The 19,836-nt window shown below is 37.0% G+C and overlaps 1 protein-coding gene across 1 annotated transcript in view; it reads right to left on the reverse strand.

The window, feature by feature from the left end:
- The window catches only part of DNAJC13 (DnaJ heat shock protein family (Hsp40) member C13), a 125,460-nt gene that overhangs the window by 56,172 nt on the left and 49,452 nt on the right, over positions 1 to 19,836 (reverse strand). Inside the window, exons 10-24 of the mRNA XM_075546931.1 lie at positions 17,954 to 18,120; positions 17,763 to 17,842; positions 17,515 to 17,684; positions 17,002 to 17,101; positions 14,914 to 15,021; positions 14,109 to 14,264; positions 12,772 to 12,828; positions 11,968 to 12,089; positions 9,774 to 9,849; positions 9,443 to 9,538; positions 8,529 to 8,672; positions 4,885 to 4,967; positions 3,326 to 3,479; positions 745 to 848; positions 499 to 658 (exon numbers count right to left, since the gene is read on the reverse strand). Of these exons, the coding sequence (XP_075403046.1) occupies positions 499 to 658; positions 745 to 848; positions 3,326 to 3,479; positions 4,885 to 4,967; positions 8,529 to 8,672; positions 9,443 to 9,538; positions 9,774 to 9,849; positions 11,968 to 12,089; positions 12,772 to 12,828; positions 14,109 to 14,264; positions 14,914 to 15,021; positions 17,002 to 17,101; positions 17,515 to 17,684; positions 17,763 to 17,842; positions 17,954 to 18,120 (1,777 nt within the window). The remainder of the gene's footprint in view (positions 1 to 498; positions 659 to 744; positions 849 to 3,325; positions 3,480 to 4,884; positions 4,968 to 8,528; positions 8,673 to 9,442; positions 9,539 to 9,773; positions 9,850 to 11,967; positions 12,090 to 12,771; positions 12,829 to 14,108; positions 14,265 to 14,913; positions 15,022 to 17,001; positions 17,102 to 17,514; positions 17,685 to 17,762; positions 17,843 to 17,953; positions 18,121 to 19,836) is intronic.

Below are 19,836 nucleotides of genomic sequence, written 5' to 3' on the forward strand. Positions count from 1 at the left end.
TGATCTGAGCAGCGGATGAGTTGAAAACGAATTTCACTGGGGGGTGATGGACTGCCTCCAGTAAATGGATGGAGGCACTGGAAGAGCTCAGTCTCTCCTGACCCTGCAATCTTCCTGCTGCCCACCCACTAGCTCTTGGGCTACAAGCTTGGACAAGTCTCCACCAGCCCCACATAATTTAAGAATTTTTTCAAAGTGGAAACAGTGCATTCAATGCAAAAAGAACATACAGCCCTCAAAGTCCCTACTTCTTTTACAGTCCGTCTCTCTTCCATACTTAATTTAAACAGGAGAACACAGGTCACTCAAGATATTTAAAAGAAGCAACAGGGAAAAAACCCAAAAAACTACCAAGGACAAATATTAACTTGCTATCTGTTTTCCAGTCATCTAGAGTCTATAAAAACTACTCCTGCATAAAGATATAAGAATTTGAAAGCATTCACAACTTCCACGCCCCGTGACTAACAAATTACTGCCTTAAAATGCTTTCCTTACCCTTTCTAACATTCCAATGATATATTTTGTATCTGTAAATGGTCCTATTTCTTCATGACATCGACCATAAACAATAGCAAGAGCTTGTAAACATAAACACTTCATATTCACTTTTGGAGTAAGCAGAAAACGATGGTACAGCTCATTGAAAAACTCATACCTAAAGGAAAAGGGGAAAAAAATGACTGAAAACAGCTGTGTGACCGAAAATCTAACAAAGACAATAGAACGTGAAGAACAGCTCACGATCGCTTAATTGATCCACTGTCTTCATTCTCGTCTTCTTCCAAGAGTAATCTCAAGTAGTAGTCTCCGATCTTGATTTCCTCTGCCAGGCACTCATATTTAACCTGTATTAATAAAGGTTAATTGTTTCAGTTTACAACACATCTTTGTTAATTTCCACACAAAAACTACTTGTTACAATTCTTTCTGTTCAGAACTTACTTCCTTGGTGAGATGATTCACAAAATATAGGAATCACATGCGAGAGCACTGGCTTTAACTCGGACGGACCTATAGCAGGTTCACGAGACGAGCACATTGCCTTAAATTTAAGGCTGAAAAGCCCTAGTGTTAAGGAGAGGCAGACGACTGCTATCCCAAGATATGGAATTAACCAACTTTGTCAGATCCCTTGCTTCGGGCAAATCTGCTACACAAGACTTCTCTTAAGCGTTAAAGTGCAAAGACATATGCCTGACGCAAGCCACAGTATTTGTAACTGTTCTATATGTTTGTGAAAAGTACGACAACGAATTAGGAAAAACAGAAAAGAACTGATTCCTTTGAATTATAGGGTGGGTGGTTTTTGAGGGTGGTTTTATTTCAAGGGTGCCCGATGAACGATGGCCTGGGACATTCATATATGTACTATTTTCATGCCCTTTCATTCTTCCAGCATGCGTTAACCTGGTAGACACGGTTCTGTCTTTGGGAATGTGTGTTATTGAAGTTTTGCCCAATCTCCAACTCCAGTGTGTATAAGTAGTATCCTATCACCTAAAACGAGTTTAACCTGTGTAAGCCAGTAATCCATGTATTGCAGTCTAAACCTGGTCTATACTTATATAATTTCCTTTTCTTAAGAGTGTTTGAAATTCTATATCAATGGCTAAACTAATGACCAATCAAAGCTCTCAAATATAAAACTTGTCAATTCCAATGGTTATAAAACTAAGATGTTTTGCTTTTAAAGAAAGAAAAGTGTAATCTGCTTCACTCCTTTCGTGGCTTGTAATATCCCAACTGCATCACTAGCATTTGCCCACCTTAGACAAGCTACTCGCGGTCTTCCTGGTACCTACAGCACCCAGACTCTTACTACACCAAGATTTATAACCAGCATATCAACTACATCTTATATATTTTTTACAGTATTCATCCTTGCATGTCCAATTACCCAGGCTACTCTTTGGAAGCAATACATTGGGGAGAAGCCCAAGATCAGGAGACGGACACTATGACCTCTGAACTCACTTATGCTAGATGTCTCAAAGAAGGATTTGTAAATAATTAAAAACTGGAAATCTCCTGACCCCTAACGCTGATTATCTTAATTCTGTTCCCAAGCCTTAAAGTAACTTATGTTTAAAGCATAAGCCATATATTAAAAAGCACATACATATTCATTTCATTTTCTTTCTGAAAATTCTAAACATCCATTCATTCAAAACCATAAGCTGTGTGACGCAAGTAGCCTAGACATTGGGTATTTAGCAGAAAACAAGCACATAACTGCCCCACCCCACCCCCAACGGGGGCAGCAAATTTAAAAGCAGGATAGAGGTGCTAATTGGGTAAAATAAGTGCTGTAGGCATAACTCATAGGAAATAAGAGGAAAATGTGTCTCCAAAGAGGTTTCATTTTTAACCTGGTTAACTCAGATGATGATATTCAATAAAGAGCAGAGGTAAATAGGAAAATAAGTTATGTGATGTTGAAATCAGAGGATTCTAGACAAAGGAAACAGCAATGAGAGAGGTCTTGGAGCAAGAACATCAATGTCGTGTCTTCAGGAGCATCAGCGTGGCCAGACAAGTTTGAACAGGGTGTGTAGGTGGTGATGGGAGTGCAGAATGTTTTGAGTTGGGACACACAGCCCGTGTCGAACCTCGTGAGATGGAAGGAAGGAAGAGCTCAGAGGCCTTTGAAAAGAGTGACAAGGGGCTGCTGCTGCTGCTGTAGACAGCCTGACAACAGACGAGGGGAAGGCAAGGGAGGAAACAGCAAAGCTATTGCTACAACCCAACAGAGGTGAGACGGGTTCTGGGTCGACTGGGGCGGTCTGGCTGCCTCACAGGGTCTGGACCGTGAGAGAACAACGTATTTCCATGATGTTGACTACAGCCCCGTTAATGAAGTCCCCGTGGAACTGTTGGTACGCGCTGGACAGTCCCTCAGGGAGAAAGGGGAGGCTTCCTGTTCCTCACACAGGCTTCCAGGCTCCGAAACCCGATCTGTAAGGTTTGCTATGAGTTGGAATTGACTCAATGGTAGAGGGTTTGGGGTTTTTTTTAATGGCTATTAGTGAAGATAAGGAAAAATGAGAGAAATCGGTTTGAGAAAAAAAACAAACAACAGAAGAGTAATTGTGAAGGTGAAGTCTAGACGCTTATTAGATACCCAGAGAATAGGAAGAAAGTCAAAGCAGGAGCTAATCTGGGGGCCAAATGGAAATACTGAAGACATGTGAAGCTCCAGACTTGATGAGATCACTTCAGCTACACGGAAAGTAAAGGATGACGTTATGTTAAAAAAAGACTTCAAAAAAAAAAAAGCATGCTTAAAAAATGAGATCCATATACTGCAAAATTTGAACTTTACCTCAAATTCATGATGATTCCATGAGATCACGTTAGCACTACCTAGCTCTCTATCAATATTAAATGCTCTCATTTCAGACTCAAGAGTATCTCTTAGTTCTTCTCGTGTTTTGAAATTCCAAATTAGGTTTGATCTGGCATGGTCATGACTAAATCTGGATATACAGGTAAGAAGAAAACAGTCAGGAAGCAGCAAACATTAAAATAAAATCAACAGAGATTCCTTAACACATCTTACAATAATCCTGTAATAAGAAAGTGGGATTCATGAACTTTAGCAAGTATAAAACAGACTAAAATCTATAAAACAAGTAAAGTGTTAATGTCAGATTCTTGGTGGAAAGTGAAAATACAGAATCCACTATACGATTCTTTCACCCCTTCTATATGTTTGAAATTTTTTATATTAATTTGCATATGTGTAGGAGGGAGGTAACCTACACTACAAAATAAATCTGCATGAATATTAAAATAACAAATTGCTATTTCAATTTCACTGTTTATTCCGACCCAAATTGCAGTTGGAAAATAACTGTATTGTCAGATAACTAATTTCTGTTTGGGATAAGAATTTATGAATTACTGGGCATGGAATGTCTGAGATGAGGAGCATTTTAGATCAGAACTTTGCAGAGAACCCAAGAAATGAATACTGCTGAACGACCGAGGATTGCCAAAATATCGTCCTTGAAACTGTGGGCAACTGAACTACTATAACTGATCTGGGCACATGTCTGAGCTCAGGTTGAATGGAGGAATCTGCAATCCTGCTCTAAAGTCTGATTTCAGCATTCGAAGAAAATCTTATAAAGAAAATACACGTGGAGATAATTCACAAGGAAGAAAAGCACAGTATATGCATACTATACTGTGCATATATAGTATGCATAGGCCACACAATATTTTTTATCCTTATATGTACTTTAAAAGTACTGTGGGGAGTTTTTGCATCAAAATTTTCTTTTATATTAGAAATCAGTGAAGGTATAATCCGCTAAGTACACTAATTTAACAACCTGCAGACTAAGCCATGTGCGCTATCTCAGAGAGAGTTTTTCAACGACTCCAATATGTTTGCTTCAATGTCCTTCTTGGGAGGTGTCCATCCTGAGGACGGGGAGGGGTTGGGGTGGGACCAGATGGGAGAAGTATCAGGTACTCATATAGAAAGGCTGAAAATACACACGAGGCCAGCTGACTTAGCTACTCATTCCCTACAAGTCTCCTTACGTTTTGCTCACCCACCTTTTTAAAGGATTAAAGGAAATGCATAATGTCCAAGTCTCAATAAAGTGTTTTACAGCATACATTTCTAAGCCCTAATAAAAAATTTTAAGATAAACTTAGATCCTCAGACTATCATCTTAACAGGCTATAAAAATCCCTAATCTTATGGAAACAACACTCGTCAGAGCGACTGAAACAGTTACAGATCCTAAACTTGCTAACATGAAAGGACCTGCGGCCTAAGACAGTCATTCCAGAGATGGAGAACTGTCAAGATTCCTGCAACAACAACGATCAATTTAATGCAGGTTAGAAAAGAGGCCCAATGTTTACCTATAATAGAAGAGATCCCAATTGGCTTCTATTTTTATTCTTTGTCTTCTCTTTCGAAGAACTACTGGCTTTTGCGTGATATTCTGTGGAAAAACAAATCAAACAAGCAAACAAATCCTTCACAGTGTTCAATCTGAGGTACCAAACAGGTAGGTCAGTGCTTCATTAGGGGGAGGGAACATTTCCTTCATTAAATGCTGGCAGAAACCAAATCAGTGAAGCAACTGAAACCTTTAAGATACAAACATACAGCATTGATACAGCATCACTGTAGCATACATAAATTGCCAGAATGTATTACTCTATAGCACTGCTGCAATATTTTCCAAGCAAAGTTCTGTTTCAGTACTATTTTGGAATGGTCACTAATAAAATTTCTAACTCAAGAACAGTGACTGAACATTTACATGCAGTTAATCGAAAATCATGGGAAAACAATAAATGCAAAAAAAGTTACAAGTTATTAAACTGATACCAGGCCAAGTGAAGAAAGTGAAAGTTACAATAGCTAAAGAAGAAGAAGTAAGTATCTATGTTCAGACACATGTGAAGACTCATTTATTAGACAAAGAATATCAAAGATGACTCCACATGCCAAGCAGCTGAATGTATTTCACACATGTAGCAAGAACTCAAACTCACCAGACTGTTCCTGTCCTGAATATTATTGTAAAAAAGGAAAAATGAAAATTTTTAAAGGAAATTGAAATAGGATAGCAAGTCTAGATCTGCTAAGCTGTACCTGGTATACAAATTTCACATGGGTGCCATCAATGTAAGTCAGAAAAAGGCCCACCTGCACCTCTAAGTTTAACATTCAAACTTTTGGGCAGTTATGAATTTAAACTTGAGCACCTGAACAGATGGTAAGCTTGATAAATGGAGGGGAGATTTCAGTGAGCCCCTGAAGCATATGGCTGGATCAGAGGTTAAGAATCTCTACTCCATAAAAAATGTACAGACACGTCAAGACCTGAAAATCTGAATTCTCAATGTGATAAAAACAAAAAGTAGAACTATCAAATGTAAACGAAATGCCACTGAGTTGCTGCTGACTCCTAGTGATCCTATGGACAGAGTAGAACTGCTCCCATAGGTCTCCAAGACAGTAACTCTTGATGGGAGCAGAAAGCCTCATCTGTCTCCCGTGGAGTGGCTGGTGGTTTCACATTGCGGGCCATGTGATTAGCAGCCCAGCTCGTAAACTACCAGGCCGCCTAGAAATATAGATTTAAAAATTGACAATCTATTAACTTCATTAAAAATGGCAAATTACATTAAATCAATCTAAAAAAATAGATGATCTAAAAGGAGCACAGATATACTTAGCATTAAAATTTAAAAAGCAAATAAATTTGTAATATATTAAGACCTATTCGTCGAACAAGAAAAATGCTTCCCCACAAGGTTTAATTAACTCTGTGTACTGTCTAAAATTAAAGCAAAACTGACTTGGAAAAGAAAGCATAAACAATTCTGAGAATAGGTTTTAGTGAAATTCTTCCCTTAATACTTCCAATTAAAGCAGTACCTTCTTCAAAGTCATTTCCTAAGGATTTCATTACAATCTAAAGCAATGAAAATATAAAAGCGATGTACAAAAAGATAACCATGTATATAATACATAAACTAAACTGATTAAACTATATGAGCTAAGAACCCCTTAAAGGAAAATAACAAAAATAGGGGAAAAAATCAATTTTATCCATTAGCTAGAAGTTACTACTATTCCAACATGAGCATTAGCTACAAATGGAACTGATCTTATGAATGTTCTGATTATATAAGCAACATGGATCATTCAGGACTAGAAAGTTAATCTTTACAATGTTAAGACTATAGTACATACTGATTCTACATTTTGGTATTAGTATCTCTATGAATAAAATATAAAAACTATTCACTGCTTCCTAAAGAAATAAATTTAACATTAAATAATACCTTAGCTGAAATGATAAGACGTTCATACTAACAAAATAATTTCTTGATCTGCATTATCTATTTGGTATCATTTTCTGTTGCAATTTTTCAAGAAGTCCATGTAGTAAATGACAAAAGCAGACTGAAAACATTTCATTGGTGTTGAAAATACATTTTTTCGCTCTGACTCATCTTTAAATATAGTATCTGTATTTCAAAAACAGCTTTATGGTCAAGCTTAGGCTAGATGTTACATATGAAATCTGATGCCAAAACTTATATTCAAAATTATAGAAGCAAGCTCAGACGTAGGAAAACCAATTCAACGTTCTGAATTATTTTCCTATCTGGTTAGTTACTTTAAGGATGGTGGCTAACAATTCTTTTTCTTTGCATTTGTACATTTTATTACTTTTTCTTTCCAACTTCGTAGCACATCCTCCACATATCACACAATCCAGGAGGTCAATCTTATCAAGAAGAGCTGTACCGTCAACACCGCAATTTGAGGACATTCTCTTCTTTCTGGTACCCAATGTTATGAGTTCCCCATTCCGCCCCCAAACTCTCCTGCCCCTCCAAGAAACCATTTATTCAGTCACTACCTATCGGTTCACCCACCCTGGTTTTCATATATTGAAAAACATACAAAAAACCTCAAAGAAACAAAAAATTCAATAATGATAAAACAGAAGAACGTCTCAACCAAAATTCAATTCTTAATAATGATAGCAACATATGTACAAATATGCTGGATACACTTTTAAACTGTAAGTGCCCCCGGTAGTATTAGCTTAAAAAACAAAAGGAGAAAAACCCTCACTTGGATTACCAAAAAAAAAAAAAAAAAAATTCAATTCTTTATATGACATACAGCACTCACACAAATTAACATTAATCTGCTATGCCCAAATTCTAGAGCCAAGGATCGCCCCAGTTTTGGACGGACAAGCAATAGTATAGTATCTGTTTGTTGTTCAGATGTAATCAATGTCTTAAGCGTAGATATTCTGGAAATCCATAAGCAAACCATGTTTCACAGTTGTTTTGATAATTTCCACTGAATAAGGAAACCTTCCACCCACAGATGGTCAGTACAAAGATGCCTAAGTCTTACTAAGAAAAAGTACTGGACAGAGACAGCTTTTTCAGGGCTTCCTACCCTGTTCTTAAGCACAGCACAAACCATCTTAAATAGAAGAATGTGCATTCTGAATTACATTCTGTAGTAAACTACAAGCAGAAGAATAAGATTAGAAGTATTTTAGAGTTAACATTGGTCTGAGGAGCCAGTACTGAGTATTTTAATTATCCACATTAAGGTCGATCTTGAAATGTAAGTCTTTTATTCAAAACTTTTGCCTGGCTGAAAGCTAAGCAAAAATGACCATGTTATTTCTGTAGCTATACACAGACGTTCGGCAAAGGAAATGACACATAGGAACAATGAATTATGGGAAATGAGAGTGACGCAGGGAAAACTAATAGTTGGATTTTATATTGAATTTCATATTAACATCTACAGTCCTGATCATGAAACTATAGATTATAAATTAAGTAAAATTTACATAAATGTACAAACCAGGACTTAATCAACATTACTTTTTAAGCTTCGGGTGTTTGATCAGAAATACCTGGCTGAGTAGCAAGAATTGAAGAAGACTTAAATTACACAGAAGGGCCAGAAGTTTGCAAGTAGATTTTCTTCATTTGTTTTTTTTTACCTCTTTTTGAGCAATGCCCATTCTATCTCTCCAGTGCATTAACACAAGATCCACTTTTTCTTTGGCAAACTTTTCAACTTCTTTAGCAGCTTTTCCAGCGAGTCTTTGCCACTCAGGAACTTTATTGAACTTTCCATATTGATCCTATAAAGCGATGTTGAAATTCATTATAGTTTGTCTGTAAATTTTGTTTAAAAAAAAAAGACTACATCATACGATCTGTTTCAATGATAAATACTGGGTATTAGGACTCAGTGAAGACTCAAAGTAAAGAATTTGTACAATAGGGAGTAGAGCAGGAGCGGCAGAAAAAAAAAGAATTTGTACAATAAATTGTATTTTAGGTATCAAAATCCTTAATTTTTCTAGTTAGATTTTAAGGTTGTTTGTTTTTTTTTTTTGAATGAGGTGTACGAAGATACAAGCAGGAGATGAGTAGAGAGAGAAGTGGGGTGAGTCATGGCTGGGTAAGGCTTACTTACAAGAATGATTTTCTATAATTTATCATGAAAGATATTTATATATCAATTTTCTGTGGGATAGCCAAGCCCTGACAACTAATATATATCTTTATAGAAAAGTCTTCCTACCTATCATAACTTTCAACATTCATCAATGAAATACGGTGTGCAAAACATCACATTACATATTCTAATAATTAATGAGTAGGAAAAAACTCGCTAAATGTGACAAAAGTTGAGTTGAGAAAGAAGAAATGCTCTTTGATAAAATTAGAAAGTGGCATCAGTGTCACACTTACACACAGGTATTAAATTTACTGAATTGTACACTTACAACAAGTGGAACGTAAGCACCACTTGAGTAAGGTCATGAATCATAGCCTTCTTAAACTGTCCAAGTGTATGTAACAGTACCTTTCCATCCTGAAAGGGTATGTAAGCAGCCATACTTACCATTGCTATTTTCACATTATCTCTAACATGCATCCGGTCAGCATCCTTCTCAGGAACTGGGTCTGCGCTATCCAAGTATGCCAGCAGGCCTGGTGGCTAAAAACAACCAACAAAGCAAAATGCAAGCTTGGCTTTCAAACCAACTGCACAAAAGAAAGTATCTTAAAAATCTAAATAGATTTATATTTTGATTTAGCTATTATGATTAGCATTTATCATGTGGCACTTCTTATAATAAATATATTTAAAATTAAAACCCAACAAAAAGGAAAAACTATCCATCTTATTGTGTAAGAATACACAAGTCTTTCCACATTCTCAATCCACTTACCAAAATGCGTTTCAACAAGTTTGTAGCAGTTGTATTATCAGCGGTCCAGAGTCCCACTAAATGTCTACTTAGCTGTCTGAAAAAAGCAGACGTTGAGAAAGGTTTGCTGCTTTATCTCAGCTAGAACAGAAAGGAATTTTTAAGAACAAAATAACATATAATTATATGAAATATGGCTACAGTAAAGAAAAAATTCTGAAGTAAAAATTTTTTTAATCAGTGTTTTATTTCTGAAAGGTTATTTGGAAATAGTAATTCACATATTACTAAAACTTTTAAACTTTCTCCAAATTAAAATACATTACAGATAAATGTACTAACTTTCAATGTACCTGCGTAAGAAAAAGCTTCTTACAGGATTTAAAAAAGAAGAAGATTAGATGTGGTGATCTAAGTAGCTGGAACATGTTCTGGTACACTCATCACAGACTCTGGCATTCTTTTTAAAATTCAGAACATGAGCAATAGCCACCAACTGTGTAATAATATATTCGTACGGACACAAAAGTAGTTTTAGATGAAGACTTTGGACAGAATTATTCTACTCAACCCCTATAAAAGTTAGAAGCATATTTTGGCTCAAAATGAAAATGGAGGTCCATGCTGCACCTTCAGTTTACTCATTCTTTAACCCTAATTCCCATGACAACATCTGTCTCCTAATCTAGAAATCCTTCATGATCAGGGCTCCTATTTATTCAATGTTGACTCATTTGTACTTTCATAGGGATCTGGTTACCATTTGTTACGAGCATGGACAGAAAAGCTACGCGGTTACATAACCACTTACAGGCCTATGTATTTATATATGTATGGTATATGCTCAGAAGAATAAAACACCAAAAATCAAATGGCACTTTACTCCTCTAACAGAAATATACAAAGCTTTACACTGTTCATTTTTGTGACTATTTTGAAACTAACATATCAAGGTAATTAATTATATGTGTACTTTCCATCTCTAACATTTTGTAGGGAGCACCAGTAACTCCTAACGTAGCTTTACTTAAAACTGAAAGAGAAGTCCTGTATAAAAGCCATGTGTAAAGGAAAAAGCAAATGCAGATGAAAGGTGGTACTTCTATTAAAAATGGACAGTTTTTCAATATGGTGAGTGATCACAGAAAAGAATTTAACTAAAAACTACAATACAGAGACTCTTAACCAGCAAATGTGTAACATGTTCACAGAGTATATTTAATGGAAAATGGTCTCTGGCGTTGCTGACAAGGAAGCGCTGAGGAAATACCTTCCTTTTCTTCGGCTCTCCTCTCAGGCCGAACAGAAGATGGCCTCTGCAGTCTAGCCGCTACCAGGGAGATTTACAAAAAGCTTAAGGAACAGCAGCAACTACTAGCAAGGCAGCACACCGGGACATACAATAACGGAACATAGGTGATACAAAAAGGAAATTTGTAGTAGATCACAAATGGAATCTGAGTCAGCAATTTATGCACTCGATTAAAAGTGGACAGTACTGTGATATATTAAGAATATGATGAAAATGTTTGACAGACTTTTTACTAATATGACATGGTTCACAATATACTGTTAAGTTATCTGAAAAGGTCACAAATCAGGAACCATGCATAAAGAAAAGTTAGAAGGGCTGGAATTCATGCATCCTGGAGTAAATAAGTAAGATTTATGTACTTCCTCAAATCTAAACTATTATTCTAAGAAGACGATTCACCATTGAGTAAGATCTAGCAAACAAGAGATTCAGCAAACTCAGGCTAGTCTAATTAGATATTAAGGTAGTGGCTGTTTTACTTGTTAATTAAAGTACAATGCTGTCCAAAAATAACTGAAAAATTTCCATGAGAGGGTTTCCTATTGGGTCATATGTATGCCCAGACAGAAATACAAGGAGGAAAGAACTGAGCATGCAGATTAGTTCCATAAACTTCTAGGCACGTCCTTCCATATTTGAGTCCTGATTGTGGGTTCTAAGCCTAATCAAAAGTTACTGGGGCAAGGGTAACACAAATTTTCTTCCCCCAAATGAACCAAAGGGAGAAACAATAAATGATCAATTGGGCACAATCCTGCAACAGGAAAGGAAGGACTAGGCGAAACAAAGAAAATGGAACACTGGCATATCCAAATACATACTTAACTTTTTCTTTCGTTTAATAACTGAATCAGTTCTTTAAACAGAAAATTAACTTATAGCAAATTAAATTTAACCTACCTATTTGTAAGCATCCTTTGATCTGAGCTTATTGTAAACATTGCAGTGTGCAAGTGTCGAGGTAAGGCACCTTCACTGAGGGCAAGTTCCTGCATTTTGGTAGCAATTTCTTTGTCACCTTCCTTTGGAAAAAGGGTAAAATTATCCCTAAAGCAGAAATCTGCAGCAAACTGTCCTAACTCCTAAAAACTCATTTTAGAGTTATAAATATAATAATCAATAAAAACAAAAACCCCTCCAATAATACAATATATAATGTAAATTATAAAGGCAATGTCTAATTACCTAAAAATAACATTGGTTGCAGGTATTACCTGCTTTTTGAATAAGGTTTTAAGGATTTCAAAGACAGGTTTTCCTCTTAAGCAGGTCCCAGCTTTCAAGGTTTACTACTGTGTTTTAGCATGAGGAACTAAGCTTTCTTTGTTGTTTCTATTTGACATCACCTGACCCTGAACTAACCCCTTTAATGTATTTCATGCAGCCTCAGTACTGGAAGATTTCAGTACAGTCACCACTGTCCCTGAGAAGGAGCAAGAGCTAAAGAACACCATCTTTTATCTTCCATAAAGGAAATCATACAGGAACAGGGAGAAATCTGCTGTACAGTCTGCCCGTTTAAGAATTCCAAACTCGTTCTTCTTGAGAACTGCTTCTCAAATAAGTTAAAACTAGTTGTGGAATAAAGATTTAAAACTACTTCTCTTATCCATAAAAACTGTATGTTTCCTACAAAAGACTAATAGGTAATTTTGTCAGCTTCAATGAAAATAAGCCAATCAATATTCAAAATTGTCCTCTCACCTCTATAATTGCCTTCATTACTAATCCAGCTCCCTTTACAATCGCCATGGAAGGATGCTTTAAAATGGAAAAACAGAAAGTATCACTGAACCAAAATATTTTATTCTAGCACATTTAACTGCTACACTTCAGGGAAATATGCAATTTTAGTCAACTCTAAGTAATTAGAAAATTTGTAAATACATCTAAAAGTCAGATCAAAGTTTGGCTAATTATTTAGGTATTCTTAAAATATAGCTTTACAAAGAGACTTAAAACATATTAAGTACAGGTTAGCAGTAATAGCTAACATAATTTAAATATCATTATGTATATTGTCTATTTGAATGATACAAATTATGACAATACAAATATTCTACATTGTAAAATATTTACATTATTTATACACACACACACATACATCTAAGTGTGTATTTATAAAACAGAGTAAGTAGAAACCTTGGTGGAGTAGTGGCTACTCGCTAGACTGCTAACTAAAAGGTCAGCAGTTTGAATCCACCAGTTACTCCGCGGGAGAAAGACAGCTTTCCTACTTCCGTAAAAAATTACAGTCTCAGGAACCCACGGGGGCAGTTTGATCCTGTCCGATATGGTTGTTTTATGAAGGGATCGACTTGATGGCAGTGAGTTTGAATTTGACATACACACAATAAATGCCACAGTACTTATTATTTTATTTGGGAATCTGTAAAGAAACGGTAACTTTGGGGCCACCAGAGAGAAAATGGGAGTTTTGATACTTCTAAAGATGGAAACAAAGACCCTGAATGAAAGATTAATGAAGTGGTTCTCAACCTTCCTAATGTTGTGACCCTTTAATACAGTTCCTCATGTCCAACCGTAAAATTATTTTGCAATTTGCTACTGTAATTTTGCTGCTATGAATCGGGCAACCCCTGTGACCCCAAAGGGGTCACGACCCAAATGTTGAGAACGTCTGGCTTAATGGACTAATTAGCCAGCAGTTAGTCTATAGCTGGAATCCACCCAAAATTGCCTGATAAGGCCTATAGAGCTACTTTTGGAAAATCAGCCAATTGAAAGCCCCAGGAGTTCTATATACTTCAATTCTGATACATGCTCAATGGTATTAGGTTAAAGAAGGAAAGAATGGGCAACTATGACAGAATAATGGTCAAGGACTGCCCAGACAGCTCTACCTGAAATGCCAAAAAATATGTGGGTTCAAATATCCAAATTGGAAATTTATAGTATTTATAGGAAATAACTATTTATCAACATTACAATGAAAGCACACATGTATTATCAGAACATACACTGAACCCAACAGCAGTTCCCATAGATGTAATCTGTTATGAAAAACCACAGGCTCTCACCTGAAAGAGTTTAAAGAGGGTTCTTCCATTGGATGCTACCATCTCCAAAAGCATATCAAACTGTTGCCCTTCAGTTGTCTCACTATATGGAGCACAAAGGGCAAAAGTAAGGAAGTCCAACAGTGAACTAATAACTAGGGCACCAGTCCCATGATCCTGAAACAAAGTAACAGATTGCCTTTAAAACCGTGATATGGAACATCAGTTAAGCCTGGTCAACACTGGGCTTCTCCCCATTATTCTACATTTCTCAACATGAGGTTCAAAGTTTCATGACTCCAACAAGTACTTGTAGCAAAAACATTAAACACCATCCTTCAAATGACACGTGATCAAAATTCATTAATTTCCAAGAGAAGAACCAAGATCCCCCAGTGTGTATAATTATAATGCACGTGTCTTGTATGAAAAGTAATCGTTTGACAACACATTCAAAGCTTCAGCAACTTGTCCTTCTAAGATGGTATAGTTTGCCAATCTCCAAAATTAATACCAGTAATGGAGGAGCAAAGAGTCAACTGTTTTTATACGTTTTATTTCATAACAGTATTTTTACTGTCAGAGAAAAAACAAAAATCAGATATATCACTGGAAAATTCTAGAGGCTTTGCAATTTGACCTCCCCAGATGAATGGACATAGTGTTAACACAGATTATTTTACTACTAATGACCAAACTGAACTAAGTATAATACTTACCATAGTTGGGGGCTGCAATGTAAAGAAAACAGTATAGCTTGCACTTTGAGAATGTTTCAATAAGTGATACAGCTCTTCCCACTAAAATGAATTTAATTAAAACTTACCACATGGGAATTAAATTTCTCCAATAAGTTTTCCAGAAACTTCTTTGAAGAGAGGAGAGATGCTTTGTTTAGTTGCTCTTGCCTTAAATCATAATCATCATGCATGGGCTATTGGTGAAAAACAGTGATGAATCAGGAGTAGTTCCATGTGCCAGCACCACAAAAAGTCATTTATATAGAGTATTCATTTATATAGAGAAAGCACTAAATAGATGGCAGAGAGGAAACTTGTGGTAAATTAGGTAGAAGTAATAGTTTCCTTTGGGTTTAATCAAACTTCATATAGACTGTGTCCTGCACAGTATACTGTAACCTCCAACCACAAGCATCTGACAAAAACCACACACCAAAAATTAAAAACAAATTATCTTTTTATAAAACAAGCATCCTCCTCCTCATTTATAATTTATTAACAGTAAGTATAGTTTACTACTTAAAAATATACAGAAAACCAAACCCACACTCCATGGAGTCAATTCTAGCGCTAGTATAGGGTTTCAAAGACTAAATCTTTACGGGAACAGAGAGCCTCACCTATCTCCTGTAGAGTGGCTAATGGGTTTGAACCTCCAACCTTGTGGTTGGCAGCCCAATGTCTAACCCACAGGACTATCAACAACACTACTTTAATTGAGATTACAAAAGGGATCCCAGCATAACTGCTAGGAACACATTCAAATCCTAATCTGCTATTGCCTACAGCAAGGAAGTATTTAGCTCTCTCTGTGTCTGTTGACACACAATTGGGACATAATCCTCATCAGTTATATTACGGATTCTTGTTTCAGTAAACAAGAATCTCTCAGTCTCATTTTCTGCTGTAAAGGAGGAATAATAGTATTTCTCTCTTACTATTCTGAAGTGTACATGCAATAATCCATGAAAAATATGTAGCCAACATCTAATATGCAATGAGGGCTCAGGGTGTTCACTTCACACTTTCATTTTATATAAATTATTCCACTAATTCTTTTAATGAAATTATTTGTATTAGCAAAGGTAATAAGATAGTAAATGTTAATGAACTTTTAAAGTAAATGAAAACGGTCTGTACTATTAGGGTAAGATACTTTATGTAAAAATGTCCCAGACAGCACATACAAATTTGAGGTAAGGGACACTCTAAAGTTATACTGAACATTTGCCTCTCCCACCCTGCCATATAAACAGTTACCTAATTCCGTATCTCATCAGTCTCTGTTACTACCTTAGCTCAATTATCTCATTTCCTACATGATAATTTGGTCAACTTGCACAGGAGAAAGAGGCTTTTACTTCCGTAAAGAGTTCTACTTCCGTAAACAGTCTCAGATATTCACAGGGAGTAGTTCTACCCAGTTCTAGAGGGTCACGATGAGTATTTACTCAATGGCAATGTGTTTTTTGTGGGGGTTTTTTTTTTTGCCTTTAATTTTACTATTAGAATCTGAGTGGGTTTTAGAAATGTAATTGTGAGCATGTTGGCTCCTTACTGAAGAGTGCCACTGCAGTCCCACCACCTGACATGGAGGGTGTTTCTTATGACTGTGCACATCTCTAGCAACAGCTCAGTGCCGCTCCCAGACATCCCTTGCATGGCAGTCTTACTCATTTGCTACTTCACAAACATGCTTCTCCCTAGCAAAGCCTTCCCACAGCGGGCAAGTATCCACTTCTCCTTGAAAATTCAACATACCACCACATCTCCTAGAGAGCCTGGCCTAGGATCTCCCATCTTCCTCTCCCTGCTAACCCTAAGTCATAGCCCTTAACACTTTACAATGTCTATGAGGTGGCTTCAAAATTTTGAAGGAAATTTTAAAGACGAAAGAACAAACGTTTTGAAGACCCTATATACACATGTGCCTCCCCTACTTGACTGGCAGCAATTTGAAAGAGGGAAAGAATTTTGTAAAATTTTTATACTTTTAGGGCGATGTGTAGTCTGGGATACAGGATATGCAAAACAAACATTTCTTAGGGTAAGTCATGGCTATAAAACTAAATCAGGAATATATAAGCATGGGCTTTAATCGGCACAGGTTTGTGGAAATAAGCCCAAGAGTGAACTTCAGGAAAACCGGTTTCTTTGAAAAGACGACTACTCACACACATGAGAGCACAGAGCATGTCCACAGCCGCGTGGGTCACGCCGTCGGTGCTCCTCTTCAGGGCTTTCACCACCTTGACTCCCAAGCGCTCCCGAAACCTGTTAGCACAAAGCGTAAGTGCACATAAGCACCAGAAGAGCACCTGTTATTTTATTATTAAAATTTAACATAATACAGCTTACTTTTTTGCATTACTAAAGCAACTACGGATTCTGAATCCCAAGTCTAATACCTACTATGCTGACAATCATCAGTTTTCAAAGTGTTTTTTTTTTCCTTTAGGATGGGGCAAGAATTTTTAAAAGGGCAACTAAAACTAAAAAGTATATAATTTCCCAAGCAAATTTACTGAACGTAGGATCAGTAATATACCTGATAGGGATTATGCCCCATTTGTGTGTCATCATACACAAAGATATCAAGGTAAAATATGGTATCAAAGGTCAAACCAGTGACTACTATAATTGTTCAAATTCTCTCAGACAGACAGAAAGTTTCAGAAACGACTTACTTTGGGAGTTGAGTGAAGGCTAGAAACCCTGCTTTGGAAGCCACAAGTCTCCGTACAGCCTGGAACTGACTCTCAAGTTCTGCATTTGAAGCAACAACATCTCCCTCCTGGGACAGCAATGCTGTAACGGCATTGTTGATGAGCTTCTCTTTGTTTTCTGAGAAGAGACCCTGGGTGAAAGAAAAACACCTCACAAAGTCTCCATGCCAAAGTCATAGGCAATAAAGAAAGCGAACCAATGCTCTTACATCCTGTGTCACTGCGTGCAGGACCCCACTGTATGCGATGTTGGCATTGAATCGGAATACGGCATCTGCAAAGTTCCCATCTATACGGAGAGACAGGTTCAGGAAGAGGAGTTAGAGGCGTGCATTCCTACTTCTTAAAATACCATTGAGTAGATGGATCAAAGCAGAATTACGTGGACATCAATACTTACTTGGAGGTGTCGCTAAGAACCTGAGATGAAGGCTCTCCACTTCCTCATCGACAGGCATGCTGAGCAACCCCCAGCGCTGACCTTTATGGGTTGATGTCATTTTTACACAGACATCTCTGTTGCCAGAGGCTCTCACTCCATCCAGCAAACTTGCTAATAATGAATCTCTAAAGAGATATAAAAACTATAATGTTTTTGGATTCATATTTGTAAAAAAATTTTATTCAAGTGCAGCCTAGGCCTGTTAAAAAGCAAACTGCTCAACGAGGCACCGTGGTTACCTCACAAAGATCAGAAGTTGAGGATGAGATGGGTTAGGGGAACATGAGGAGAATGCCTGGAATTCCAATACCACCTCTTTACACCACTGCCCATGACCTTGTACTAGTCGCGTAAGCACTACATCTTTACTGTTCACCACTGTCTGCTTTTCCTTTGGTGTTGCCAGACCATATATAAGAGCTTTATTGAAGTCTAACTTGTTGTGTGCTATCAAGATGATTCCAGTTCATAGCAACCCTACTTGAGAGTCAAACTGCCCACATGATTCTCTAAACTGGAATATGGACAGGGGGAGACCAGCAGGTCTTACATTGCCCTCGTTCTGTTCTACTAACTGCCTCTTGTTCTATGTACATGTCCCTCCATGGGCACAATTAGTGTTCTAGGATTCCCATTCCTCACAGTGTTATTCATAACTTATTCTGATCCACACAATCAAATGTCTTTGCATGGTCAATAAAACAAAGGTTAAAATCTTTCAGGTATTCTCTACTTTCAGTTAATATCTTGTATCAGCAGTGATATCCCGTTCCACAGCTTGCATTTCTCAGTTCTCTGTACTGCTACAGCCATTTTAAAGTTATCTTCAACAACATTTTGCCTTTAAGTAGTATTAATGACATAGATGTTTTCCACATTCCACTGGATCACCTTTATTTGGAATGGGCTCAAATATGGATCTTTGGTAGTTGGTTGGTCAGGTACCTGTCTTCCAAATACCTTGACATATATGACAATTTAGTGCTTCTAGTGTTGTATCGTTTGTTGAAGTATATCAACTGGTAGTCCCACCACTCCTGGAATCTTGTTTTTCAACAAAGCCTTCAGCACCATCAATTCTTGATCATATATAGTTGACTCATGAACAATGCTGACAGTTAAAGGCACTGACCTCCCACACAAGTCAAAATTCCGATTTACAGATACATTTGCTAAGTTATAGTTCCTCTTGAGAAGCCTGAGCATAAATGGAGTGGGCCAATGTACTAAGATTTTTTTTTTCAAGTGTTGCTACCATCCTCTTAAAAGTCATGTAATGCTTATCATTGAAAAACTACTCATGTGGCATTTTAAGCAGATACTGGCTTTTGCCATAGCAACAGGGGGGGAATCTGCATATAACTGGACATGCATAGTTCAAACCTGTGATGTTCAAGGATCGACTGTAAAATCTTCTGAAATTGTTCAAGTTGACCAATTCCTTCTGATACAATGACTATTATTCCTTCTATCTTCTTCTGATGCTTTTGTATTATTCAATATTTGGTCCATAGTTACTTCAACATTCTAACTCGAAGTTTACATTTTTCTTTCAGTTTAACTTGAGACATGGCATGATATTTTTCTTCTGTGGTTTTCTAACTCCAGTCTTAGTGCATTTTGATTTAATACTAGAACACACCTGTACCTAAGATGCCATTTTAATACAGTGAGAAACAACTACAGGCCAGATGCCAAGGAGTTGATGCTGACATACAGGGCAGAGCAGAACCATTTTCCTCTGGGCTTCTGAGGCTGTAAATCTCTATGGGAACTGACACCCACATCTTTCTCCAGCTGACAGCTGGTGAAGTCCCACTACTGACCTTGTGGTTAGCAGT

The sequence above is a fragment of the Tenrec ecaudatus genome, chromosome 4, assembly GCF_050624435.1.
Source record: "Tenrec ecaudatus isolate mTenEca1 chromosome 4, mTenEca1.hap1, whole genome shotgun sequence".
Classification (NCBI taxonomy): domain Eukaryota; kingdom Metazoa; phylum Chordata; class Mammalia; order Afrosoricida; family Tenrecidae; genus Tenrec; species Tenrec ecaudatus.